General features: G+C 55.9%; 9 protein-coding genes across 9 annotated transcripts; 3 read left to right on the forward strand and 6 right to left on the reverse strand.

The window, feature by feature from the left end:
• Positions 1-548: 548 nt before the first annotated feature.
• TRAVEDRAFT_68867 (uncharacterized protein) lies at positions 549-5,059 on the forward strand (the record flags this gene model as incomplete). The annotated part of the gene is made up of 14 exons (XM_008035229.1): positions 549-771; positions 837-951; positions 1,005-1,304; positions 1,360-1,747; positions 1,802-1,828; positions 1,881-2,149; positions 2,203-2,234; positions 2,286-2,599; positions 2,653-2,809; positions 2,861-2,922; positions 2,985-3,202; positions 3,261-3,899; positions 3,959-4,389; positions 4,440-5,059. 14 exons carry the CDS (start codon positions 549-551, stop codon positions 4,787-4,789), a joined length of 3,525 nt encoding a protein of 1,174 aa, XP_008033420.1. The 3' UTR covers positions 4,790-5,059.
• A 35-nt stretch (positions 5,060-5,094) lies between these two features.
• Positions 5,095-6,352, reverse strand: TRAVEDRAFT_42752 (uncharacterized protein; the record flags this gene model as incomplete). The annotated part of the gene is made up of 3 exons (XM_008034121.1): positions 5,095-5,483; positions 5,545-5,644; positions 5,717-6,352. The coding sequence occupies 3 exons, from the start codon at positions 6,350-6,352 to the stop codon at positions 5,095-5,097; spliced, it is 1,125 nt and encodes a 374-aa protein (XP_008032312.1).
• Positions 6,353-6,585: 233 nt separating this feature from the next.
• TRAVEDRAFT_17111 (uncharacterized protein) lies at positions 6,586-7,677 on the reverse strand (the record flags this gene model as incomplete). Its single annotated transcript, XM_008033580.1, has 2 exons — positions 6,586-7,117; positions 7,181-7,677. 2 exons carry the CDS (start codon positions 7,675-7,677, stop codon positions 6,586-6,588), a joined length of 1,029 nt encoding a protein of 342 aa, XP_008031771.1.
• A 473-nt stretch (positions 7,678-8,150) lies between these two features.
• Positions 8,151-9,018, reverse strand: TRAVEDRAFT_42754 (uncharacterized protein; the record flags this gene model as incomplete). Its single annotated transcript, XM_008034122.1, has 3 exons — positions 8,151-8,584; positions 8,641-8,728; positions 8,782-9,018. 3 exons carry the CDS (start codon positions 9,016-9,018, stop codon positions 8,151-8,153), a joined length of 759 nt encoding a protein of 252 aa, XP_008032313.1.
• A 660-nt stretch (positions 9,019-9,678) lies between these two features.
• On the reverse strand, positions 9,679-10,926 carry TRAVEDRAFT_42755 (uncharacterized protein; the record flags this gene model as incomplete). Its single annotated transcript, XM_008034123.1, has 3 exons — positions 9,679-10,106; positions 10,163-10,235; positions 10,303-10,926. 3 exons carry the CDS (start codon positions 10,924-10,926, stop codon positions 9,679-9,681), a joined length of 1,125 nt encoding a protein of 374 aa, XP_008032314.1.
• Positions 10,927-12,502: 1,576 nt separating this feature from the next.
• On the forward strand, positions 12,503-13,886 carry TRAVEDRAFT_94934 (DHH phosphoesterase; the record flags this gene model as incomplete). Its single annotated transcript, XM_008035230.1, has 5 exons — positions 12,503-12,555; positions 12,608-13,167; positions 13,217-13,446; positions 13,500-13,640; positions 13,686-13,886. Coding segments are annotated over 5 exons (1,185 nt in total), but the record flags the coding sequence as incomplete, so codon positions are not given.
• A 215-nt stretch (positions 13,887-14,101) lies between these two features.
• On the reverse strand, positions 14,102-16,475 carry TRAVEDRAFT_42757 (uncharacterized protein; the record flags this gene model as incomplete). Its single annotated transcript, XM_008034124.1, has 15 exons — positions 14,102-14,144; positions 14,199-14,251; positions 14,301-14,435; positions 14,496-14,621; positions 14,682-14,727; positions 14,780-14,846; positions 14,900-14,970; positions 15,022-15,093; positions 15,149-15,231; positions 15,289-15,385; positions 15,438-15,493; positions 15,543-15,565; positions 15,621-15,690; positions 15,871-16,082; positions 16,136-16,475. 15 exons carry the CDS (start codon positions 16,473-16,475, stop codon positions 14,102-14,104), a joined length of 1,494 nt encoding a protein of 497 aa, XP_008032315.1.
• A 533-nt stretch (positions 16,476-17,008) lies between these two features.
• Positions 17,009-17,460, reverse strand: TRAVEDRAFT_17114 (uncharacterized protein; the record flags this gene model as incomplete). The annotated part of the gene is made up of 2 exons (XM_008033581.1): positions 17,009-17,320; positions 17,380-17,460. The coding sequence occupies 2 exons, from the start codon at positions 17,458-17,460 to the stop codon at positions 17,009-17,011; spliced, it is 393 nt and encodes a 130-aa protein (XP_008031772.1).
• Positions 17,461-19,062: 1,602 nt separating this feature from the next.
• TRAVEDRAFT_62503 (uncharacterized protein) lies at positions 19,063-21,355 on the forward strand (the record flags this gene model as incomplete). Its single annotated transcript, XM_008034304.1, has 5 exons — positions 19,063-19,278; positions 19,330-19,823; positions 19,882-20,212; positions 20,269-21,013; positions 21,079-21,355. 5 exons carry the CDS (start codon positions 19,063-19,065, stop codon positions 21,123-21,125), a joined length of 1,833 nt encoding a protein of 610 aa, XP_008032495.1. The 3' UTR covers positions 21,126-21,355.
• Between the last annotated feature and the right edge of the window lie 5,737 nt (positions 21,356-27,092).

The raw sequence follows: 27,092 nt of genomic DNA on the forward strand, positions 1-27,092 counted from the left end.
GACGTCCTGTGCATCTGATGCGATGGTCACTTTGACATACGCCATCATTCAGGTGTGTCCTGAGGTTGCTTCCTTAGCTCGGGGCTCCGTCCGAGTCATGGTTAGATTCTTTCCAAGTGGGGTTCTTAACGTAACGTTCCTTGCCGGTGAACCATAACCTGACACGGGAACTCTGTTGCACTAGTGAAACGATGCCGCGGGCGGTGACGCCCATTAAACGAAAGGTGTTATATCCGTACGGCGTAGGCCTTCTTGGCGTTTGCGGTGCCCTCCTCGCCCCCCTATCTCGCTAGAGATGTCTTTCTGCGACAGCCCTCGGAGCCTATTGCTTTCCCCTGCTTTGCTTTCGGAAAGTCCGGCGTCGACGCCAAATATACTCAGTCCGGCTTCGTCGCACTCAGACGAGACAGTAGTAGGAGATGAACTCACGAAGCCGAAGCGAACCAGGACGCTGAGGGCGGCGTCGATCGCGCTATTAACACCCAGTCTGCTAGGAAAGATCCGGCGTTCTGAAAGGCACAAAGGTACGCACTATTGCATGCCCTTCGATGACGTCTTCTAGTTCGCTCACCTCGAGGGATACAGAGGACCGAGTCCTTGCCGTGAATACCCAGGTCACCTCCGTGGCTGAGCTCGTCTCCCCGCTCTCTTCTGGGTTACAGGGGACTGCCGTCAAGATTGCCCAGTATAGCACCAATGTGCTGTTGGAAGGCTTACCGGAGCTGGTGAAGGTGCTTCAGGAGGTCGCAGCAGTCCACCCATTCATCGCGCGTGAGTGTGTGTAGCAACTACAGGTTACGCTACTCGCTGCTCACTCGATCGGACGCCCATACTAGTTGCCGTGGGCGCATTTCGAGTCGCGATCGAACTCGACTTGAAGAGAAGAGAGAACGATAAGAAGATCAACCTCCTTTTCACGGAGATGAGAGACATGATGACCGCGCTTGTCGAGTATGCAGTTCCATTCGCATTTTATATGAATTTCATTGACAATCCTGTCTCAGATTGGGGGATGTGAAAGAGCCGAAGCGCGTCGGGAAGGATGGCAAGACCGTCCAAGAGCGGCTCCAAGGTCTGGTGGACATCATCGAGAGTGACATCCTCGACTGTGCCAACGTCTGCGACGCATACGCTAAGAAGGGCATGACTGCTAGGGTCCTCGGCAGCATACGCTGGAACGAGAAGCTGCAGCAATATGTGAAGCGGTTCACGAAGCATAGGGCGGACATCGAGTTCACCCTTGCGATTCACCTCGGTATCAACATTGACATCGCGAACCGGAAGTTGGATTCAATTGATTCGAAGTACGTACCTAACGACGTCTCGTTCATCCGTTTACTTTACTGATTACTTCTCCAGGGTCGAAAGCGTTCTCGAATTTCTGCAAGGCTGTACCTCCCCTGAGGAGAAGGAGCTTGCGATGTTCATCGAGTCGCGCGGTGGTCGGGACGTCGTCTTGAAGAGCGAACGGCTTCTACTCGAGCTCATCAGCCAACGACCTCGGGCCAACAACTCTAGCGCAGACGGCCGATGGGCGAGCAGACAAAGCACACTGGACCTAAGGGCACTCAAAGAGGAGCTCTCTGAAGAACCCGAGATCTCCATCACTCGCAATTGGAGCGCCTTCGAACGCAAGTTCGAGATGCAAGAGAGGGAACTCGGACGAATCCAGGAGATCGTTCACGAGGAGAATCAGCTTGTCATCAAGTCGGTGACATCTGGGCCTCATGACAAGATCCGGGATAACGTGAGTGCACATTGAGATTATCATGCGGAGATCTACCTGACGACGCGACTGAAGGACTTGCACAACATCTGGCGAGAGATGGTGCGTCATTTGTTGTGTGTCATCCGCACGTTCTCATGATACTGTGACGTAGCGATGGCGAGGGAACGTGAAGGCACGCCATTTTGTACTCGCCCTACGTGACTATTGCCTAGAGAGGCTCGACAAAATCAAGAAGAACGAGCAGACGTTTGTCGACTGCGACCGGCCCACCAACATTGACGAACACGACGAGTGGACGCTCGACTATATCAGCGTCACTCGCTTGCAGGCCATCATCGAGGCTTTCGACGATGACGCATCGGGCTTCATCACAGTCGGGGAGGTGAATGCGTTTACAGCGTCGAAGCCACGAGAGTGGAGGTACGCCGTCTGCACGACACTTTGACGCCTACTCTCTTAATCCATGTCATCAGTCTCCTCCACTGGATGGCGTACTGGGCGATCGGTTTGTCTCATCTATCCTTTCCTTGTTCCGGTCGTTGAACTTCCTGATTAGGTTGGCAAATGACGATGACTCGATACGTGATAGAGATCGACAGCCTCCTGGACAAGATGTTCGCGTTAAAGAAGCACGTCCTTCCCGCGAACCGACGATCGGTGGAGCAATACCTCGACGTGGTCTGGTCACCCATCACCGAGCTTACCACAGGGTTCCGGCGTATCGAAAGGAACGATGTGGTCGAGGAGCGCTTCCAGTCGTACGTCAATGCGGAGGAGACCCGACTGCGGGAAGCCCTACAGGACATCAACTATGACATTGACGCGGCCGACATCCTCCAACTCGTCACGGGCCCAGGGCGTGTGGAAAAGGTACGGCGCATCGTCGCTCCCCCTTCACACGCTGACCTTGCTTTTCTGGATAGTTCCTCTTCCCGCTGCTTTGGCTTCTTCTCAAACGGGACTTCGAGATCCTCAGGCTGTCCCGAAACGTCGTTCTTCACAGAGACGAACTTTGGGATTCGGCGTCGAGTTTGAAATGGGTTTTCCGGGCAGTAAGCGACCGTTGCACCAACCTTGAAAGTAAGTCATCGTGGGACATTTCATGATAGTCCTCTGACGCCATGCACGCAGACTTGTTCAAGCAGCAGAACCTCGACCCAGGACAACAATTCAAGGTGTTCGCGGCCGAGTCGGTAGGTCGGATCCGTGCTCTGTATTGCTGGTATTAAACAGGATCGCCTTGTATGCCTTATAGTTTCGCTATTGGCACGATTCGACCCCGCTGTGGTCAACCGAGCGGTTACGTGAAGCTCACTACCTCGAAAAACCCTACAATGATGCCGATGAAGACGCATACGTCGATCCCTCCCGCCTCCTCAATCACCCCGCGGAAGATACTTCGAATCCTCTTGAGTCCTCGCAATATTTCGAGACGAACGAAGACCAGCAGGCGAATGGAGCTATCAGGCCCATGTGAGTTGACAACTTGAAGCTTTTGTCATCTGTCTGACCGTGTTCAAACCCGTTTTAGCCTTGGGCAGTGGTCTGGATATGTCGGTGACTCTGGCATGTTTCCGGGCGAACCGATGATGCGTTTAGACATACACGCCTCACCGTCGTCCAACTTGTTCGTCGCTTCCGGCACTATTCCCATCGGCACACGATTCAACGTTTCGGGTACCACGGCATCCCCGAACGGCACACGGAGCGTAACTTATCAATTCCAGCTCACCTATGCCGCACGCTACTGGCCGCGGATCTTCCGAGGCAGGCTCAGCGACGACGGACGGGAGCTCTCTGGCGTATGGACGTGCAAGGGAAACTACACGGAAGGCACTTTCCTGTTTAGACGTCTTCCTCCTGACTCTATGCGCTTCTGGCCGCTGCTCGCCGATGTCGAATCAAGAAAACCCCTCACGCTGTGGCGCTTCGCACTGTCAGCGGTGCAAGACCAGGTTCGACGCAAGATGCTCTCCATCAACCTGCTTCGCGAGCGACAGGCGATTCGCCAACGCTACCTTCGTGCCATCCGCGTCGGACTCTCCACCCAGCTTCCCGACGAGAAGGATCGCCAGACTCTGATACACTGTTATCTCTTCCTCACCCCCTCCGAGGCACGATATTATTACTCGGTGTATGAGTCCATGCAAAGTATCTCTCCGAAGCATTTGTGAGTGATACGCACCCGTCTGTCATCTTGTATTATCTGCTTATGCGTCTTTTCCGTAGCGGTATCAAATGCGCTCATTGTCGGGCAGATATCTATGGCTCTCGTACCATGTGCCTTGACTGCGGTATCCGGACGACTGTAGACCTCTGCAACAGGGCGGAGTGCCGAGAGGCCACGATTGGACCGGATCGCCGAGACGATTTGGTCCTTCCGCATCTGCCGTCTCATCGTATCCTGAAGGTCCGCCGCGTCATCCACCGCCACCGGGAGTTTGGAAAGATGTACCGCGCCGCGCAGGCCGCTCTCATCAGGGCCGAGGAAGCGCTGGCCGACGCCGACGACCTCAACAGTCCGCAGATTCTGCACGGCGGCCATTCGCGACACCCGAGCGTTCGGATTCGGACAGAGCAGCTTGTCGACCGCGAGCTCTCCTGTGTCGGCTGCAAGAAGCGGGTCTCGCGACCGTGCTGGTACTGCATCGATTGTGACGGTGCGTCTCTCTATCTGTCGTACGAACCTTTCCTGACGATCTACTGGCAGGCGAATGCTTTGTCTGCCCTGGCTGCGAATCGACGAAGATCTCGTTCTCCAACGGCCACAAGCCTATTCATGGCCTCGTCCGCTGCGCTCTTCCTCGTGACGACATGGCTAAGGCGGCCGATCTGGAGTGGTCGCACTCGCGCATCGACGCCTTGGAGGCGAAACTCGAGGTGTTCCAACGGGACTCGGCGTCTCGCTTCGACGCGCTAGACGGCAGGCTTTCTGGTCTTGGGAACCATTCCGCCGACTTGGAGGCTATGCAGGTCACGTCGAACCAGAAGCTGGAGACGCTTGATGTCAGGCTCCAGCGTATCGAAGGCCTTTTGTCTGCGATTGCTTCCAAGCTGTAGTTCATATGCTCTATCCTCGTATCCTTCTTGGCTTGCCGCTTGCTTCGCTCGATGTTCTCCACTCGCCCTTTCTGTTCGTTCTATGCTCTGGTTTACTCCATGTGCCTGGTTTCTAGCGCTCTCGTCCCTACTATCTTCTCAACCGATTACTCCTGGGTATTGTGTATATTAGTCACATCGACAACTGTGGTCACTTGTACATAGCTAGTGTATCTACTTCTCGCACCCTCCCCACCGACCTTGCGGCGTTCGCTCAGACGTTGCCTGCGTCCGCCCTGCAATGGGAAATTCTCGAAAGTCCAGCATCACCGCACCCCTCCGCCCGTAACTACCAGCACCTGGGCCATGCTAGGCAGCGCTTCAGTGATATAGGCGTTGCATGACCTCCCTGCGCCGTTGCGAATACGAAGTGCCGTCAGGTTGGGCAGGAGTGAGCGCAGCGACGACGAAAGTCCATCCGCAATTTCGGGTTTGCCAACCAGGGCCGAGCAGCAGTTGTGTTGCACCACCTCCTTGTAGATCACCACCAAGGTGAGGCTGATGAGCGCAGCGGGAGTCGTCAAGGAAGTGGCGAGAGCGTGCAGGAAGGAGGGTTTAGTGCTGTTAGCGGAGCGCCCTGTGGTGAAATCGTCGATGGCGACGTAGAGTTCGCTGAGAGCGGGAAATGACCCTCGTAAAAATCTCGGAAGGGACTCTGCGTAAGAGTATGTTAATGAGGATCCTTTCCATCACTGGCACCGAAGTTATCTACGCACGAGCATCAATGAAGTGCATATAGGTAATATCCAGGGCGGTCACTGCCGAGCCAAAGACGGTTCCGGGCACCGTGAAGGGTTCCAACACAAAGGGATACCCCTGCAATAAGGCACATGTCAGTGTTAGGCGGAGTAACTCTGGATCGGAAGGTGGACCTAAGAAGCTACTTACATAGAGGAAGAGGGACGTGAGCTTACTACATCCTCGTACATGTTGGCATGCTCTTTCCAAGTTCGCGGCGGCTGTCTCGTGGACGTTCTCTTTTGACACACGAGAGCTCTGAAGAACCAGGCGGGCGAGCTTAGGGGTGGACCATACGAAGTCAAGTAAGGTCCTCAGGGTGGGGAAGTTGCATTTCTCCAATTGCAATTCTCTGATGCTGGCGAAGAACGGAAGTCGCATGCGGAAAAGTTGCGGATGGACGCTCCAATTCACCGCGTTCGCGGAGAGCAGGGTGAGGTTTGGAAATGGCTGCATGAATAGACCTTCTGCACGGGTTCCTAGATCTGAGTGCAGGAAGAGGGAGGAGACGAGGGGTGTCCATCGCTCCGGGGCGTTGCGAACGGTAGCGATGAATGAGGCGACGGATGGCGCTGTGTCGAGGAGGACGTCGTGCCAGAGAAGGAAGCACGCATGTGTTGACCATGCTCGACACACGCGCGTGCATGCGCTGAGAGTACGCTGCTGCTGGTGGAAATCGCGAGTTGGGATCGGCGAGCCGGCAAAGCCGGGAAGCCAATGAATTTCATCGAGGATGGCCTCCCAGATCTCGATGGGTAGGGACTTCTTCGTCGCTTGGGCCTCCATTCAAGCTGTAGAGTTGAGGCCTCGCGTTTCCTGCGGGGGCGTACTAGGCTGTAGGTTCGAGAAGAGAATGCATCGTCGACGTGTACGAAGGTCCCTGAGGAGCCTACCAACACGCGCAGTAGAACCCGGTCGTGACAACAGTTTCTCACGCCATGCCAGTCGACTCAATATCCGTCTGTTCAACGTCCATAGACATGATATATAATACAAGGTGAGTACTGGTCAGAGAGTGTTCAAGCGCAATCATGCGGTAGCGCAGGGTCTTCTGTGCAGCACAACCGCCGTGTGTACAGCCGCTCGATCCCAACCGCAATGTTCTCCGCCCATACTGGCACGGTCTGCTGCGCGCCGCAATCCGTATGCCGAATCAAAACGCTTGCCTGGCACACAAACGTCTTGTGCTCCGCGTGAGCAAACAAATGAGCAGGCACGGGTACCCAGAACTTGATACGCCATGTGAGCGGGCCCCCTGGCTGTTCCGATTTCTCGCGCGAGTACGAAGAGTCGACCATGATCTCGTCTCGCTTGCTAGCCTGAGAGTCCGGGGAGTCCGGATTGTTGGTGCGCAGGGCGTGCCGGTAGCTTATGTTCCATATGTCGTATTCGGGGTTCAAGAGGAAGGAGTCGGACTGGGAAGGGTCCGTGATCGGTTCGGCGATTGCGCGAAAGTCGATGGCGAAGTCCTTGATAACGTCGCGGACGTGGGTGTACCCCGTCGGCCAGACGTCTTGCACCACGAGCATGCCCGCCCAAGCGTACAAGTACCTGGAGTCAGAAGACAAACTGGTTAGACTTGACGGAGACTCCTTGAGAGGCAGCGATACGTACTCATTATCGACATCCCACAGCGTGGTGTGGTTGTTGACAGGAACGATCCGCACGCTGAAACGGTCTTGCAGACTAATACGAGGCCTAATCTTGATAGTCAGCTTGGGCGCGACATCGACACGCTCTTCGTTCTTCCTGTTCTCCGCGTTCTTCGTGATGTTGGTCGCCACATCCGCCGCCGCCGGAGGGGCCCGAATCTTCAAATGCGCGCGAAATTCTTCGCGCTCGCGGGCCTCGACCGTGCCGCTTCCCGCGACGTTTACTGCCCCGTCCAATTCTGCGAACTCCCGGCCTGTACTGACTTTGGGCGGGAGCGGTGCAGAACGCAGGCTCGAGCGCATCGGCCGTGGCGGAGGTGCCCTGATGGTTTCTGTGGACGGTGCGGGGGAAGCTGCCCTCAGGAGTCGAAGGCGCTCCTCGAGCTCCTCGATAGTCGTCTCTAGATTCTGCACTGCGATCGACTGCGAGCCATAGGGTGATCTTGTCCTGTAGTCCATTGCAAGCTTGACGTGGCGATGTTGGTGGGGATCAGCTGCTGAGAGGTTAGACAAAGGGAATTGTGTGGTGAGTGGCGCTGAGATGTGAGGGGGGCGATATCGACCAACGGCTTTACGCGTCTACTTATATCTCTCAGAGCGGACGCTTGGTTCGACGAACGCTTGGGTCGGGGAGAGGGCAGGCAAATGGTATGTCCAAGCGGCCTGTCACGTAAAGTGTGTATGTTGGAAGGGGCGTGGGGGGTGGCGTGGGTAGCTGGTCCGGGCGCAGATGTGTCACTGCTTGCTCCTCATCTGTACGAAGCAACCCTGGAGCACATACGTGATACAATATTCGAACATTATACGACAATGCTGTTCAGAGAAAAATTGAGCAAACGAATGTAAGGCTAAGACGGTCACATACCGGGGAGCGCGACATCGCGAGACCCGTTGAAAAGTGACACGAAAAGGCGTAGAACCCGTGAAAACGACTACTCTGGCGGTGGCTGGTACTCCGTCCACTCGCTGGCCGAACCACCATACCCGAGATGCAGCACTTGACCCATGCTGGGTAAAGCCTTGTAGATGTGCGCTGCGCACTCTGCCGGCTCGCAGGCATAATTGAAGCGGATTCGGAGCTCCTCGAGCCCGGACAGAAGTCTAGGCAGAGGAAGCCTAGCGTCGTTTACCTCCTCGCTTTTGCCGACAACCTCCTCGCACCACGCCTCATTGCTCTTTGCAGCATGACTCTGAGTGAGGTCGATCTTCTTGAGCGTGCCGGGTAATGCCTGACTTGCAGCGACGGCATGAAGCCACGGTTTCACTGGGCCAGCGCTAGGCGCTTCAGCGTCCGGAATATGGACTGGGTCGACCGTGATGCACCGCAGTGCTGGGAAAGAACCGTGGAGGAAGCTGGCGAGGGTCTCTACATTCGAAAGGTACGTGAGGAGTGTGACGAGCAGGAGCGGGAGGTGTATTTACGTGCATCGTGGATGAAGATGTGCAGCCTGGTGACGGAGCACCCAAAAATGCTCCCGGCCACCGTTGATGAAAGGTCCGAAGATATCGACTGAATGGAGGGAATGTCAACGACGTTACCTAAAGAGAACAGGTTGGACCCACCGCCCAATCTAGTTCAAGGTTGACGAGCGCTTGGCACGCTCGCAGCTGCTGGCAGCTCGTAGATAACAGCACACCCGCTGCTGTAGGACCACGTTTGGTCGCGATGGTGCACCCGAGCACCTTCAATGAGGCCAGGTTCGGGAAGGCCCACACAACGTCCATCATCGCCCTCAGCGAGTTAAAGGTGCAGTCCCAGAGCTCTAGCGCAGTGAGGGAGTCGAAGAACGGCAGGCGCATGCGCAGGAGGCGCGTGCTGGGCCCGCGGTCGAAGCGTACGTCGTCACAGATTAAGCGTCGCAGATGGGGGAAAGGGCGTACGAATAGCTCGCCCGCTCGCGCGAGGTCGAGTTTCTTGTTATGGCTCCGCCCGGCGAGTATAAGAGTTGAGATGAATGATGACGGCGCAGTACGCAGACCAGATATGAACAGAGCGAGACGCTGTTCGCCGACGAGTCGTGGAGAGCTCCAGAGGACGTGTTGGGCCCGAGCGCGCCATGCGCGACATGTGAGAGCACACGCGCAGAGTGTGCTTTCCCACTCCCTTTGTTCGGAATAGGCGTTGTTATATGCGAGTGCGTCAATAACGGCCTCGCAGAGCTCGATAAGGGGTAAGCGACAGGAGTCCATATGTGCGGGAAGAGGAAGAGTTGAGGAAATGAAGTGGCGGGGGCCGCGGAGGCGATGCTGCCTTCGGCGAATGCCGACAAGTGCAGCCGCCACTCGCTAGCGGTGTGGCAGATCGTCGCTAGGTTTTGTACATGTCAGGATGTGAGATACACATTATTGACACTGTAGTGGTCGTTCGCAGATCCGCGGAGCACGCGACCAAGATGAAAGTGTATATCGACGTACGGGATCGAATGGGAGCGTACAGGAAATAATCCTCTGAGAGGCAAATCACTGGGTAGCCGGCAACGTGTACTTGATCCAAGGGTCAGAATGGGACGTGCGGTACTCGAATCTCAGGACGTCGCCCATGCTAGACAGAGCGGAATGGATGACCGCGGCGCATCTCTCCGGGGCCCTACATTCGTTCAGGCGAGTCGTGAGTTCTTCCAGGCCAACCAGCAGCTCTCGTAGTCGATGCTGCGAACCGCCCACCTCTCCGCTCGTGCGCACCATGTCCCGGCAGCACTTGTCCGTCTTCCAGTGATGAAACTCGTCGATGACTATTTTCTTTAGCGTGCCGGGTGTTGCTCGGCTTGCGGCGATTACGTGTAGACATGACGGCGTCTCGCAGTCTTCGGACATTGTTGTCAGGTCGTTCCAGAGGTAGATCGAGTGCAGAGCGGGGAAGGAGTTTGTGAGAAAGCTGCTGAGGAACGCTAAGGAAGGCAAGTTTGAACGATATCGCAGCGCGACGGGAGGGTGTTGAACGTACCCGCACGACTGGGCATCCCGATTTCCAAGTTTGTTACGGCGTGGCCAAAGACGTTTCCGGAGAGCTGTACTTGCTACAAGAAGCGCAGGTCCGACCCTCGTAAGCAGGCGCGTGTTGTGAGAAAGCACCGCTCGACTTACCTCTAGGATGTTCCGGTCTAATGCTAAGTGCGTGAGTTTCCGGCATGCTCGTCGATGTTCGCAAATGGTGGATAGATGCCCGTTTCCTGCGCCGTGACGGAGCTTCGTCCACTCAGACATGCCCAGCCGCAAAGAGGAAAGGTTGGGAAAGGCCCATATCACATCCAGTGTCGCCCTCAACGAGCGGAAACTACAGTTCCGCATGTGTAGAATGGGGATGCTGTCAAAAAACGGGAGGCGCATGCGGAGAATCTGAAGGGGAGGTCCGCGCTCAAAGGACACCCGGTGGCAGGACAATTGTCGCAAATTGGGGAATGAGTGCATGAAGAGCTCGCTTGTAGAAGAGAGGTCGAGTCGTGAGAGAACGAGCGTGGTGGTGAGTGATCTAGGGGCGGTAGGGAGAGCAGCAGTGATGAGGGCGACGCGGCGGGTGTCCACTAGGCGGGGAGAGATCCAGAGGAGGTGCTGTGCTCGAGCGCGCCATGCGCGACAGGTCAAGGCACACGCGCAGAGAGTGTCCTGCCACTCTAGACCGACGAGCCAATCGAATTGGAGTGCCTCGTGTTCGGACACTGCGTCCATGATGGATTCGCAGAGCTCGATGGGGATACGGCAGGACTCCATAGCGCAGACACAGACGCGGTGCTATGCCACCCGATGGTCTCTGAAGACTGTGCGATGACGTTAGAGAAAACACCAAGAAGACAGAGCGTAAAAGATGAGACGGACCGGATGTTGCTAGGCCCGCCTCCGGAGCCGCCAGAGGGGTGAGTCTTGAAGTTGGGAGGCGGAGATACGGAAGGGCACTCGAGCGATACACGCGTACGTAGAAGAGCTTGGGCGGACAAGTATCCGGCGGAGCCCAACGGTCCGGTCTTCTGGTAACTGCCTTCTGTGGAGCAGAGATGGGAACAATGTCCCGTAACCGGATGGTATATTTAGATCGTGCCCTTTCGAAACACGGTGAAAGGGAGAGCGAGAGCGAAAGACGCGTGGGGCGATTGAGTGGTGGGTCAACGTCAAGTGCACGCTCAGGAGTCAGAATCATGATGGTGAGCTGGCGAGCGCTGAGCATTGAACGACCGGCGATATTCGCATCCGGATGGAGGGCTGAAATGGAACTTGTAGTGCCAAGGTGGGGGAGTGAGCTGGGCAGAAAAGGAAACAAAGAAGGGCCAATCTGTAAGGACGCGGGGGTTGAACAACACCGAACACTGTTGCTACCCGAGCTATTGGCCGGATTAAAAGAGTTCGAAAATTCTCTGAAGACGGAAGGTGAGTGTAGGTAAACGCCGCGTGATGAATGCAGAGATGTAGCGAATCTGTACATTCAGAATGAAGGACGTACTTGGCGTGGGCAATTGCAGCGAATTATTCGGCCGCCCGTACCGTGTACTCCACCCAACGGGAATCCTAACTATGCTCAAAGGACTCAAATCAAAGGACGGGATGCAGGCCAGGCAGAACAGAATGCGTGTATACGGCGCATCTTTGCAGGTTTTTGTAATGTTTGAGGCCGGTCGTAAGGCTCTCCAACCTGGACACCATGCGGAGCTTTGAGCGAGTACGTACTGAGATCCGCTACTAGAACTTGTAAGTGATGATAAATCTATCTTGAGCATCTTGAGCATATGTCTCTCGCTAAGAAAACACGTATGTCCCGATCAGTACCGGTTCGCATAAGTGTGCCAAAGCACAGAGCAGTGTAATGCGCTTACCAGAGGTCCTCAAACGCTCGATAGCGTGGCTTTCTGCCAACGATCCGGTAAGGACATTTGCGTCAGACGCGGAAAGGACATAGGAATCAGCTGAGGGTACATGCTTCTCCGATACTTGCACCAACGGTTTACAAGTGACAACGCGGACACGTTGCGAGTTCGCTGCCAGCCACGCGCCTTGGCTGACACTGTTTGCTCGATTAGGCAGGAGCTGTCATCGTGAACGAAACGGGAAACGACCCCACAGCTGTCAGCCGATGACGCGAATATGGGAGGCTGACTTCATGTTCAAACCGTCATCTTCGTCCCTGTTGTCAGCCAAGGTACTCGACCAACTCCGTACCCACGCGAAACGTGCACGGGTGAGCGCGAGCACCCGCGGACAACTGAAAGAGAACAGTAGAGACAGAATGTTGCCGCCTTCCGCCTCAGAGGGCGACGATGCGAAGCCGCTTCTCAACGTACTGGAAGCAAAGCGCGACTGGCCAGCTCCTCTGAGCCAAATGTCGGCAGCCCGTCAGTTCCTACGGGATTGGTGAGCACCTCCAATCCCGTCAGCTAGAAAAGTGCTCACATTCCTATCACAGCGCGACCGCAAATACCCCCACGCTCCTCCTACCTGACAAAGACGCAGACGGGCTCTGCAGCGGTCTCATCGTCTACCACGCCCTCCTCCACCTTGGACTCGCGCCCGAGAACCTCTCCGTGCACTTCCCCGCCAAAGGCTCAAACATCCACACCGCACCCGAGCGCACCGCGATTGCCCGCCACGGCGCACACTTTATCATCATCACCGACCAGGGCAGTCGCGGGGGCCCGCCGATCGTCGACGACCCGGCTGCGCGCACACTCATCGTCGACCACCACTCCAGCACCGAGTTCCCGTGCGGCGCGACTGCGTGCTCCGCGGCGCAGTGCCTGCCCGTCGCGACGTCCGCCACTCTCGCGTACGCGCTCTGCGTGCCGCTGCTCGCGGAGTCGGCGGGTGCAGGGCTCCGGGACCGCTTGGACTACTTGTGCGCGATGGGCACGATGGGTGACCTCGGGACGGGCTTCAAGTGGGCCCCGCCGTTCCCGGATATGCGCGAGTGCTTCAAGAAGTGGACGAAGAAGGTGCTGGGCGAGGCGGTCGCACTCGTGAACGCGCGTACGTACCCTTTGTCGTTGCGTGTGTGCATCGCTAACATCCGACACAGCGCGTCGCACGGCGGAGTTCGACGTCCTCTCAGCGTGGCGCGCGCTTCTCGGAGCACGCTCCCCGCGGGATTTGGTGAACTACGCCACGAGCAAGGACGTCGCACGGCTCTTCGAGGCCCGTGCCGAAGTGAAGACCGAAGTGAATCGCTGTGCGCGCCAGCCCCCGACGTTCTCTGGCGACGGCCGCGTCGCACTCGTGCGCATAAGCAGTCCCGCGCAAGTCCATCCGGTACGTCGCATCGATTCGTCTTTGGAAGAAGACTGTGCTGACAGAGTCGGTAGCTGATCGCGACGCGTTGGTCGTCCTCGCTCAAGGGCGCGCGGCTTGAGATCGTCATGTGCGCCAACGACGGGTATTCGCCTGGAATGACGAACTTTGCCTGTCGTATCGCGCGTGCAGGGGGCGGCGTAGCCACAGCCACAGTCGGAACGAAGAGGAAGGCCGACGAGGGCGCCCCAGACGGCGAGGAAGGACGGACAGACATCATCGCGGTATTGAAAGAGTACGCGAGTAGGGTGCCAGGACTACGAGAATCGATGGGCGATGACTTTGCGCGCGGCCACAAGCAGGCGAGCGGAGGTATCGTGCGGACGGCGGATTTTGAGCGTCTGTGGGAGGTCATGTTGCATGCGGAAGGAGCAGAAGGAGAGCGACCTACGAAGAAGAGGAAGGTGGCTGTGACGGCGCAGAAGAATACGCTAGAGGGGTGGCTGAAGAAGCCGTGAGTCGTAACACGGACAAGAGAGGTAGTCCACAGATATGTGCTGTATCCCTACCGCCATTCCTGTGGCATACGTGCTCTTAGCAATCCGTCGCGATCAAGATTGGTTGGACAGAAATCAAAGAGTGGTGTGTGATAGTCCAAGAGCGAACGTCTATGAGATCATTGCTGCTGTGACAACCGGCGCGCAAACTCGATCAGAGCGCTGTAAGACGATCAGCATGGTCGCGAGCAACTTCATAGGGCCACAGATGCATACCGCGTTGGTCGGCCAGTCATGCCCTTCTCTTGGTACGCCGTACTCCGAGATGCCTAGCAAACCCAATTAGCATTCGGCCGTTATGGAAAATCGCATACGTACCTCCATCGACCCTGCAATGTCCAGATGCGCCCATCGAATAGTTGGCTCCTCCGCCCCGTCCGCAGGCTCGACGCCCTCGACGAACGACTTGAGGAACAACGCAGCAGTACAGCATCCTGCCCGCGAGCCACCAGTCTACCCATCCAATGTATGAGAACGCAGATCAAGGACGGAACGAGGGCAACGAATACGTACGTTGACGAGGTCTGCATTGTGCCCGTAGATCTGCGGGCCGTACTCTTCGTCGAGTGGCATCCGCCAGAAGCGGTCGTGTTCGCGCAAGCCTGCGGCGTGCAGCTCGTCCCAGAGCGAGTCCGAGTTCTACAGGACCCACAGAAGATCAGGGTGAAAGATCGTGAGATAGACAGGAAGGGAACGTACGGTGAAGACACCGGAGTAAACCTCGCCGACACCATAATCCATGGAACTACGTGCGAGGTCAAGAAAGTTATAACGACCGTGTATGTCACGTAACCTACCCAGTGAGCGTCGCGACATCGATGAGCGTCTTCGGCTTAAACTCAGTCGATCCGTAGTATATCGCGTCTACGCGTTGAAACATGAGAATATAAGCAGGAACACCGAGCGGGACAACTTACCGGAAAGTACTAGCCGACCCTCGGCGTCGGTGTTGTCAATCTCAACGGACTTGCCGTTCATCGCATACACACTGAGGATTTGTGGTCAAATACTGCGCGCCAGTGAATGCCATGCCACTCACATGTCTCCAGGCTTGTTCGCAGCGGGGCCCGGCATGTTCTCCGTGAGCGGGGTAAGCACGATGAGGTTGATACTGAAAGCACAGGCATGAGCGAGTAGACGGACGGACGAAACGATTGAGTGCGTACGGGACTTGGAGTTGTGCGATCGCCAGCGCGGACGCACACACGGTAGCAGCACCGCCCATATCTCCACGCATGAGGGACATGCCCTATTCGACAATGAGCTCAGTGAGAGTTAGGGGTGCGAGAAACTCGGGCGGACTCACGGACGAAGGCTTGATAGAGATACCTCCCGAGTCAAACGTGATGCCCTTGCCGACGAAAACGAGCGGCGTGGCATCGGCAGCTGCACCCTTGTAATGGCTGAACGTCTATTAGCACCGCGGGTGACCGAGCAATATCAATGATTTCTCACATCTCGAGGAACTTAGCCGGCTCTGAGGTGCCCTTAGTGACTGAAAGGAAAGTGTTCTGTGGAGAGTGAGAACGATGAAGAGGTACATAAGCGTACTGCATTTACCATGCCCTTCTCCGCGGCCCACGCTGGAACACTGTATGATGAGCTCATGCACGCCGGTAGGTGATATGCAGAACGCACCAGTATCACGAACGATAATTTCAGTATTCGGGACCCCAGCGAACTCGGCCTTGATGCGCTCGGTGAATGCCTAATCAATGTTATGAGCACACTCGTTAACATGAGGTATATCATGAGCGATTCTTGCCGGCACTCGACCAGAAGACCCAGAGCAAGGTGCTTTTTCGCAAGTCACCACGTGTCATGCTAGATGCACAGATACAAATCGATAGTCTATTCCATCCGGGCCCTCAGGACTCAGCAGACTTACCGTGGGGGTCATGATATTGGCCGGGAGCTCCATGAGTGTCCGGGAAAGGTTCTGTGCTTTGGCGTAGATGACGCCGGTCTCCCAAGCTTTCTCCGGAGAGAGCGGTGAAAGCTTGAGCTTCTCAGGCAGAGGCTCCGACAGACGAGGATCGAAGGGAGAGGTAGGTTTCGTCTTCAGAGTAAAGTTGTACGCCGCGAGATGGGCAGCGACCGCTGGAGCAGATTCAACGGGTGATACAGGTAGTGTAACTATTAGAAGGACATACCAGCAGCATGAGGGTCCGCGGACGCATCGATCACGACTTTGCTCCCTTGCACACCCTCGCCGAGGTCGCGCACCTTCTTGACACCACTTGCCACGGCCTTGCGCACGGCCTCGCGGCGCGCGTCGCCCTTCTTCTGCGCAAACTTGTCGCCGAGCGACGTGAGCGCAGTGACAGTCTCCTCCTTCGGCGCGCCGTAGAACAGATGTGTCGTTCCAAGGCTAGCAGGCTTAGACTCGAAGGCAGAAGGAGTGGACTTCCAGAGCTTCGTGGCATCTACGCCCGTAGCAGCGGCGGCAGAAGGCGCGCTAAGGTCGACGGGGAGCACGTAGAAAGACGACATAGTCCTGGCGAGAGGTGTTGAACGAGAGAGCAGACGAGAGCCGGAGCGAGCGAGCAGCATGGAGGTCCTGTCCAAGCCACGCAGAAACGAAAGCAAAGTCCTCACCGGCACTAGACGCTCGGGCTCCTCGGGGGTTCTGCTCAGTACTGGTCAGGTACCGGTCACCGCCGGCCCGGAATATCGGGCCGACGGTCACCGCGTAAACTGTGAAGTTTGAAGTATGGTGTGGATCGCAAGTCGGGAGGACTGGCGGTTGAGGCTGGTTGAGGACGTTCGAAGAGGTGTGCACGCAGGCCGTCTCAGATCTTTACATACATCGCGATAAGAAATCGCATGATAAAGGCTCGATAAATAAGGACAGATGACCTGACCGGCGTGGCTTCTAGTCCGATGCGGAGACCGCATGGATAGTAGAGGGCATCAACGTGCCCTCGAGGGTCAGCGTAGTATTAGGCCTATGTTATGAGATTCATTTCAGTGGGTAGCCTCGATGCGTGTTGATCCCCACTCACCCTGGCCAAATTCTGGCGCACTCAGTCCTGCGCCGGCTCGTCACGTTCATTGTGCCCATTTCCATTGTTCCGGCGGCGCTCGTCATGTCCATTGCCATCGTTCTGACGACGCTCGTTGTGTCCATTTCCGTCGTTCCGGCGGTGCTCGTTGTGCCCATTACCATCGCCGCGGCTCTGAGGAAATTCCGTGGCCCCGCCTGCAGGATGCTCGTGGCCGAGACCGTCAGTCTGACGCAGCCGGAGCGGTTCTGCGTCTCCGATGATGAGGGCGTATCCACGACCATCGTATCGAGGCCCCGCACGGCTTTCAACGACTCCCGTGAATGAGACAGCCTGAATGAAAGTGTTGTGAGTAGGAGAAATCTCGAAGGAGATGTACGGGATGCACGAACCGTGGACACAATCGGAATGGGAGTGGCAAGGGCGAGCACTGCAAAGGCCGCAATGATGAAGGTCGCGAAAAAAGTGCGCATCTTTACTCGAAGCGTGGCTTGGTGGTTGTGAAGTGATCTGGCCAAGGTAGAGGTGCTCTGAGCTGCTGGCTAGAGCCTTTGGGAAGCAGCGTCCTTTTATCTTGGAAGGACGGTATGTATCGGATACTGAGAGCCGGGTCGGTCTGTGCCTGCTGATCCTCGTACTCCGACACGGACACGGAGTAATCTGACCTGCACATATAGCGTCCGTACAACCAACCTGTGAGACTACGAACGAGCTGTCAACCCTTGCATCGCACGCCCGGTGGTAAAGGACATGTAACATACCTTGCCTGTGACCGGTGTCGCCGGCACTTATTCCTCAGGTCATCAACTCATTTCAAACACCATCTCAATATACATGGTTGAGATGGAGGAGCAGTGCGCTAAGCCGGAATCCCACTGAGTGACGGTCTTTGGACTCCCAGCCCGAGCATATGTAACCACGGCGCTGTTTTGCGCTTGTGATTGGTCCGGGTGCATTACGGTGGAGGCTGTGTGTAGGAGGCTTAAGTCGGTCATTACAGGATCTCTGGTTTGAAGGCATATACTTACTACTAGTCCACCAGTGGAGCTACGGTTAGAAAGTCAGGCGATAACCTTTACCAGAACGGGTGCAATGACACTACGGCAGACAGCCTGAGTTGCGAGCGTGGGCAGTAAAATCAAGTGGTGAAATGCGCCGCGTTGTAAAACGACGAGGAGAACGGAAAACAGCCCATTGAAACAGAAAAATTCAACCTGTAAGCAGTACACAAGTACTTGAGTGAGTGAGTTGAACGTCGACTCAGAGGAGTACGGAGGAAGGTGACGTAGCGCGCCGCGTGAATTACATCAAATCTAGATCTGGCCCGATCATTGGACTTTGTCTCTCTTCAATCTCTGCTGCTGGCAAGCCTGCTGTATAGTATATTATCATCCTAGGGCCCTCTAAATGTACGCCTCTTGGTATATTGTAGCGCACAAGAAACATGTCTGCGGTGCACATTGATATTTGACTCCCTTCAGTCCATAGATCTAGAGTCTACCAAAACTTCGGCGCTGCGGCCTCGCGATCAGTTGGCAGGCCCAAGTACAACGATACCCCAGAGTGCTTTACTTGCCCGGTATGTGCTGCTCCTTCGCGTCGCCTCGGGGCCAGCTCTTAGGCCATACAAGGCGCTCATTTAAAGCCACAGGATGGGAGTCCCGAGCGCGAAGAAGGCCCACGCGACGGCGTTGCCCTTGTACTCGAAATGGAGCTAGTTGTTGGCGTCCGCAGAATCCTACCCTCCCTGATATGTTTCCCACCCAGAACAAGGCTTTTTGATGCCGCTAATTAACGCGTATCCATAACTCCCAGGTCAGCCGTAGCTCGTTCTTCCCAATATTGCCAGTGCGGCTTCCTCGTCTGGCACGGCGCGATACAGCTCACTCAGTATGGTCTCCTTTATTCTGTAACGCGTACCCCAAACTCCGTCTGATGTGATGCGACACCCACATAGGACAACATCACCCGAAAGCGCTCACGGCTGTAGCCTGTAGTCCACGACGAATAAGAACCCTCACCTGCAAAACCCTCCTCCACAATCTGTTCCCTTAACCGCCTCTCGTCTCACCATGATGTCCAGCGCTGGCACGCAATTCGTCGACTTCACTCCTTTCTGCGACCCGGCCCTTCTCTATGCTATCAAGAATATGACAGAAATCGGGCAGGTCCTCGATTGGATGCATTCTCTCCCAGAGACACTCCCCCCAAGCTTCCCGGCAAGATGGCTGCCGGTCTTCGGCGAAGTCCTCTTCCACCTGGACGTGGCGGACGTCGTACGCATGCGAAGGGTATGTGCATCGTCGCTGATATAGATTCGACTTTACTGACGCGCCCTACAGGTATGCAAGTCTATATACTACGCCTCGCATACGCGCGCCCTGTGGGCCTATCTTCTACGCAAATCCGACCCCGCCTCCCTCCCGCCACTCCCTCCCGTGAGCGAAATCGGCCCCTTGGAGCAAGGGGTGCCGGCGTCTCTCAGCGCACTCGCCATCGAGCGCATCGTCGTTCGCGGTGCCTCGCTGCGCGCGAACTTCGCGTGCCCGCACCCGCGCCCCTTCCGCATATGGGCGCAGGAGACCTTCGCATACGTTCAAGACGTTTTTCTCTTACCTGGAAGCGATCATCTCGTCGCCATACAGCAGGACATGACGACGAAGGTTTCCAGTATGGTGCTGTACAAGCTCGATTGCGCTCACGACGCGGAGGCGATGGTGGCAGTCCCTTTGTCGGGTCAGCCAGTTATTGGGACGCTTCAAGCGAAGTATATGACTGTCAACGGAGTACTTGGTCTCACTGTCGCTTGCATACAAAAGATACACGACACAACTTGGTAAGCGCGTTCTCTGTGACGGTGCCCTCCACATATAAGCTCATCACTTTTCAACCAGTGGTCTCGTGGAATACGAATGTCGCGCGGCGCATCTTTGCCCAGAGACCATGGAGCAACTGGCAACAGTCTACCCGCCGGACTCGCCTCGGTATCTGTGGCTTTCGGAGACGTTGCCGGCCGCCTGCACGTCGATCGCGATGCCTGTTCCTTCGAGAGCGCCGTCTCGCGCGCTCACGCTGGGGATGATCGCCAACACGCCATGCGTCGCTTTCGCGCGAGAGACCGGGCCATGTAGGAACGAAATATGGATTCAGAGCCTGGAGGGCGGGTGCGGAGCGATGATGCAAGTCGCACCGACAGTCGTTGAAGATCCTCAATACGCGAACGCGGTACGCACTCATACGCGCGCTCTTCACCGACACATTCTGACCCGACGAAATCATAGGAGTGGCGCATCAGGTCGCTTAGGATACTGCCAGAGCAGCAGAGCGTGCTCGCGATTTCGCATTACGTCGTTCCATCGCTCTACGATACCATGTTCGCGCCGATCCCACTCAGCCACAGGATAGACGTCTTCCCTGTGAGCCTGCCCGGAGTAGCGCATGTCGCTCCATCCAGCAGCAACCCCGGCGCGCGCATCCACCACCTCGCATCTAGCGCGCACGAGGTCCGCGTCACAGACCCGGCACTCCCCGTTCCTGCGCAAAATTCCATCTACGCCGCCGCCGGCCTCGCACACGACACTTGCGCCCCGATCATGGACATCTTCGTGCACTCGATATTCGAGAAGCGCACCACAGACGCGTCCGCGGTCCCGCTCCCCACAGCCGGGCCCGCAGTGTCCTATACCCCCGAACTCGACGCCAATTGCCTCGGCATCACCCCCGATAACGTGCGCATCCTGCCCGGGGCGCGGAACCCGCTGCTGTACAAGGTCGCGCAGGGAAAGCTGGACATGCTGCCCGTGGAGGCGGATGTGGCACCTGGGGAGCGCATGGAGGGCCTCCATGCGCTGCGCGGGGACGTCACCACGGTCGAGGTACAGGGCGTGGTCGAGCGCTTGGGGTGGAATGGTGGGGACACGACGGTGGGCGCGGTCGCGTGGGACGACACGGTCGGGCGGCTCGTCATCGCTCACCCGGAGCGGACGTCGTTCAAGGTTTTCGACTTTGCGAAAATTCCGAAGCTTGGTGAGTACATCTCGTTGGAGGGGTCTACTTCGGTTCGAGAGCTGACTCGTGACTCGTCGTTGTAGATGCTCATGGGGACCGCTGGCCGATCCCCGTGGTGCGAAATGAATAGGCAGATAATGGAGCTTCAGGACAGTCGAGGAGGGTGTCTGCCGCCTGACGAGGTCAGCAAATGCCAAATCGTTCCAAAATGCGCCATCGTTATGGTCGATGGTCGGTTGGAGGGGTATGGGGCACGGTGGGTGTGCTCAGCGATGTTGATAACGGTACAGTTTCGCGCGCGTAACTATAATACATAATCCGGCCATTTGCTAATCATAAGTACACAATAATCAACTCTCCTTCGAAAATACGAACTCACCGGCGTGTATTGATCGGGTCGATGAGTCATCCGCGAGGAACCGGGTGTTCGATCCAGGTATCGTGGAGACCCTGACGTCTTCATTGTACATCTGCTTACCCTGTGCTATATTCCATTGGAATCCTGACTGTATGCTTCAGAACTCGGAATCGCTCTGGCTCAAACTGCACGCCGCAGGCCTGTGTAAGCACGGCTACTTTTTTGCGGAGTACAGGCTGAAGACCTATGGGCACAATGTGGACCTCATCTATGTATGTCCCTGTGCCATCGAACTGCTGCGATCTTGGACGTGAAGACTGGCGGTTTTCGTGCGGGCTGCTACGAGGTTACATTCATTCCGAGGTCGCTTGCATAGGGTGTCGAGCCCGTGGACGGGGCAAAGGAGCCCGCAATCCGGTGGTCGGGGGCACTTTGTAAGCTCTCTAGGGAGCTGCAGTATATGTGTAGTAGCTATGAACACACATGCAATGAACCCAGTGGGACATTGGACGGTGTTTGCAGCGGGCGAAGCGAGGCCGTCCCTGCAGCACATGGTCAGCGCTGGAGCAAGAATCTGACTGGGCGGAAAAATTGGCTCTTAGAGTATTTGTAGAAGACAATGCGCTTGGCGTTGTGTGGCAGCGGGACTAGAGAGGTCGATCAGGCATTTGCACACTGCGAGGCGGTGGGTAGGACCTGGAGACGAACAGAACCTTATTATAGGGGAAGCCCAGATGTATTGGAACCATGTTCAAAAGAATTATCAGCCGCCGTAGCCGGTATCATTGCGGTGTACGAGGTCCGAATGGGCAGATGGAAAACTGGGCAAGCGGATTGGGGTGGGTACGGCACGCCTTCCCGTCCCGCCCCAATCTTTCTCCGATTCCTCTACCTCCACATTCGCTCCTCGAACTGCTCCAAGAACGTCTCTCTCCCACTTCGCACATCGAGACGATACAGACTAACCTCTGCACACCAGTCCGTGCACATCCGGTACGTTCATTCTCTCCAACTTTCCGAATTTCCGATCATTTTAGCAAGCTCATCGGATATCCTATAGATACAGTGTCTAGCTCCGGAATCGTGCCATACCCAATCAATGCCGAGTCCTTCATGGAGGACTGTCGCTTGCCCATCGAGCTCTGCGAGGCTGTCATGAACGCACTACCGGACTGCTATGACCTCGGTCCAAGTCTCCCATTTGATCCTCTGCAGGCCTATGACGAGACATTATGGAGGCAAAGAGCACTTTGCTCGTGCGCTCTTACCTGTCGTGCGTGGTGCGCGCGGGCGCAGTACCTCCTCTCAATCTTCCCTCATATCCTCGATGATGCACGCCTCGCAAAATTCACCATGGCCGTCCAAGAATCCCCCATCATCGGACTCACGCTAGGAGATTCTTATAATCCTCATAAGCAGCTCGATGCCAGCAAGGCAAGCGAGTTCTTCATGCGTTCCTACCTTCCTTTGGAGCACTTGCGGTGCATCAAAGTCCGCTTCGACCGCGGACCTCCTCTCCGAGTGCTTCGCATGCGCCTGCCATTCTTCGCCAATATAACCACACTGCTTCTGATGGACTGTGCCTTCCAGTCTTTGAGGGCGATTCTCGACGTCGTGTGGGCCTGCCCAAACCTCGCTATGCTGAACATAAGTAACACTATACTCAAGATGAAGCCCTCTTCCGCCTCGGGGATCCGGAAGATGACCGCCGCTGTGGAGCATCTGCGAGGATGCCAGAAGCTTACAAGCCTCCATTTAGACGTGTACAACCTCCTGGCAAGTTCATACTTTCCGCCGTTCATTTTGAAGCGGCTCATGACCTATTTTTACATAGAAGTCCTGGGACCACGCTAGCGCAGGATTGTGTGGTGTAGGCCGCGTGTTCGGGTGTAACATCACGGAGCTGTACTTTGTCAGTGAGGGCAATGCCGATGCTCGCGGTACGTGGAACACAGTTGAGCTGTGAGACATGGCTCACTCTCTCAGATCTTTAGGGATGCTCTACAGCATATTGAGGGATTCGTTTCCTGCTCTACGCTCAATCTGGGTTGTCCCTGAATTCTCAGCCCCTGGGAGTATCAACGAGGACGATCGCCGGATACCGCCCTGGCTCCATATCATAGCTACGGGCTGCCCAATTCCCACAAGCCTGAAGATTATCGTGCTGCAACATTTTCACAATCAGAAAGGCAACCGCTGCTGCAAGATGTTCGTGGGCACGAGCGAGGAGGTAGTCGGTTTTGAGAAGCGACTGCCGGAGCTCTTGGTCGGGCTAGAGGGGCTCACAATTCGCTTCGATCAGTGCAGAGACCCGGGGAGGTGCGTCGCGTATGTCTGGTCTGTCTTGCAGGGGATGCACAATGTCCTTCGGTTCGAGTATCGCTCACATTGGCGTGAAGACTGGTTGCCGTACACGCTACCGGCTATGCAGTGATTATCCCCCGATCCCCAGATATATTCCTTGTCACCTTCATCCTCGTCGTTCTTTTTAATACCCCCGTTTACTGGATTTTCGTTTCACGACTTCAGACCATATTTATTCAAATATGTGCCCTCTCCGATAGCGCCTTATGTATATACCATTCCTTCGTATTCATCAAGTAGACGACGAAGCGACTTAGAAATAATACACGCTGATTATCATCCGAACATGCCGCCTGGCCTGAGCCGAAGTCTAGGGCAAGAGCGTCGACCGGCACAAGGGAGGAGGAAGAGAGCCTAAATAGTCAGATGTCAACAACTAGATTGAATGAGCAGACAAAGGAGAGAATGTTCCGACCAGCGCGTGAGCGTGTAAGAATGCAGAGCACGAGCGATGAGGAGAAACGAAGAGGGGCAAAGGTGACGATGAGCGATGGGGATGAGCGACGAGGGTGTGCGGGGTGTGCGTGCTGCATGACTTTAAGTGCTAAGTCGGACGATGCGAGAACAGGGAAAACCAAGCTGAATTCCGTGAACGCAGGGCTCTCGTACATATGGGGACACCGCTGGTGCTGCGGGTGTCTTGGCAGGCGTCGGGATGTGCATGTACGGTATATGCGAACGTTCATCCGATACGGCCGCTGCGCACGCCGCGCAGATACCGACTCCGCCGTGCTCTGCTACTATTTATATAATTGTATACACAGAAACCTGTTGAGCCCGCGCACACCGACATCGTGAACCTATATGGTCCATCGACCGCTGAGCGTCGCCGGCTACCTATCAACGTCGGTATGGTATGCGTTATTGTGGCTCTCACAACACGAGACTTGCCAGGCCGTGCACCGTGCACGCTGCATTTTTGATAGCGCGAACGATGCTCAAACTCGGGAGGCGAAAAAATGTGCAGCGCAAAAGTAAGGTGCGGCGTACTTATATGTACAGGTCATACATACAACATACAGTGCCGCGGTCGCAGGGCGGTCTGCGTGACTAACGGGAGGGGCAAGGTCGGCCGCACGATACACACAGTATGAGACACGTATGACACCGCGTACGGGGCACGATGGGTACTTCTATGCGCCTGAAACACCCTTAAGGAATCGTATACCAGCGAGCGGATGTTTTGAAATCGTCGAGGCTTAGTGTTTCTTTCTGCGATGGCGAGAAAACATTAGCAGGAGTTTTTACGGGCGCGCTTGCACTTCCGCACTTACCTCATATGCGATGTCACGCGCGTCTTAAGTGTATAGGATATACTAGGTCTAGAGCGGCGACGTGAGTCGCTGTAGCGCTGAGGGGAACCTACGGAGGTTTGACGAGGCGAATATTGGAATGACCTGTTGGATGACGTCCATGCTGCCTTATTGCGCTGCTACCAGTTTGAAGACAAGTGCGCATCAGCTTTGGTTCAATCGTGAGCAGAGGCAGCAAGTACGTGTCGACGTCAGTAGAGGTGACTGCTGATGCTCGATGACGCCGTCGCCCTCGTGTCTGCGACAACAACCGTGCCGAACGCCCACTGCGTATATAGGACGTGCGCCGTACGTACTGGGGTCCACTGACGCGTTCGGCTCGACTTACAGCCTTGCTCATACTCAGACAATACCGCACTCTGGCAGGCTCGTCGTCCTTATATATTCACAAAGTTGGCGCGGTCATGGTCGGCATGTGCAGACGGCAGACAAGTGAGAGAGACAGGAGTTTGGCAGAATCCCGGACACGCTGTGGAAAAGGGACGCCGCTCGCTCATGTCGTCTCTGCGTCGAGGCCCGTGCGCTTGCGTGTCCGACGCATGCCAAGCCACGCTCAGAGCCTGTGTGTGCCCCGTCTGTCGCATGATTGCACCTATTTAGCTCTTATTATCGGCCGAAGCACGCACCTTGGATGTGTGGAGCTTAATCTCGCCCTCCATCTTCTTGTCCGTCTGAGCGGCGTGGCTGTCAACGTGCTGACTGGGAGTCGAGTGGTCCGGTTTGGGCACCATGGACATGTGGTGAGCAAAGATATGGCGGAATAGCAGAGATTGGAGATAGATCCGGACATGAATCTCTTATTCGTGCGAAGAGACGGCGGCACGGTCGGACTCGGAGGCGTTTCAGAGCGCGTCATGGCACGCGGATCCCGTAGACCAGTTCCTCTCGCGTACGGATCGCGTGTGTGCTCCAGTGGCCCGTACTCGGGTGTATGTGACCTGTAGTTCAAAAGTAGTCATAAACTCAGACATTGGCAGCGATTGTTTAGCATTTTAAACAACCCCTCTCGCACGCCTTCTACTCACCTTGGTCGTCCTCTGATATAGCATAGACGTGTCACCTATCCCTGACTGAGCTTTGGCTGTCCACGTCTCACCTGTCCCTAGACAAGCTTATATTTTATAATGAGAGTTCGAGGCGGCAGCGACTGCTTCATTATGGCTATTGCGCAGAGATTGAGGACGTACAGCAGCCGGTCCTTCGTGCGCAGAGAGCCTGTGATAAGCCGGTAGGTTCTCGTCCATCAGATAAAATGTCGTGCACATGGTATACACATCAAGCAAAGCCCCAAGGCTACCAATCAAGGCAACAACGACATGAGAGCACGGACGAAAGAAAGAAAACCTACCTCAGATATCGGGTGAGTCCGGAAGGGGAAGTCCCAGCAACGGCGGATGCGCAGGCAAAGTGAGTCAGAGAGAGCATAGAAAGAGCAAGTACTACAGATTAGAGATACAAGGGAGCTCGCAAGACGTAGACCAGAGGCAGCAAGTACTGAATGCATGCCGATGCAGAAAGAGAGAAAGCGGAGACGCCTGCGTTCCAGCGCAACGACGGGCGCCTGTGAGGAGCCAATCAGGAGGCAGGAGGTCCGGCGTGTGACGTCGTCCCATCGCGGTCGCTGCTCTCTTTGATTTGACACGCTTCACCACCAGCCTACGCCCTGTACGCGCTACAACTGCAGTCGTACAAGCACGAGTGCGTACAATTATCTGAAGAGGAATTCTCTTTCTTTTCAGCGCATGGCCCGGAGCGATGTCGGTGCTGCTAGCTTTCATATGCTCTCACGTCTCTCGTATCTGGCCAGGACTAAGTACGTCGTCTTTTTATGTGCTACCTCTTGACCCCAAAGTGTCCTCTTCTGTAGCTGACACTGGCGAAGAATCCGCCCAGATATGTAAGTCTACTGTTTCTGCCTTTGAACTCAAGCCGGCTAGCTTTCACACAGCTCATCGGCTCTACGCTGCGTTGAAAGAGAAAGTACCGCAGCCCACCGCACTCACCTCGATCGGCGCCAACTTCGCGCGGAAAAACGACGATGGGTGCTGCGAGAACCGGATGC

This window comes from Trametes versicolor (genome assembly GCF_000271585.1).
Source record: "Trametes versicolor FP-101664 SS1 unplaced genomic scaffold TRAVEscaffold_1, whole genome shotgun sequence".
In the NCBI taxonomy this organism is placed as follows: Eukaryota; Fungi; Basidiomycota; class Agaricomycetes; order Polyporales; family Polyporaceae; genus Trametes; species Trametes versicolor.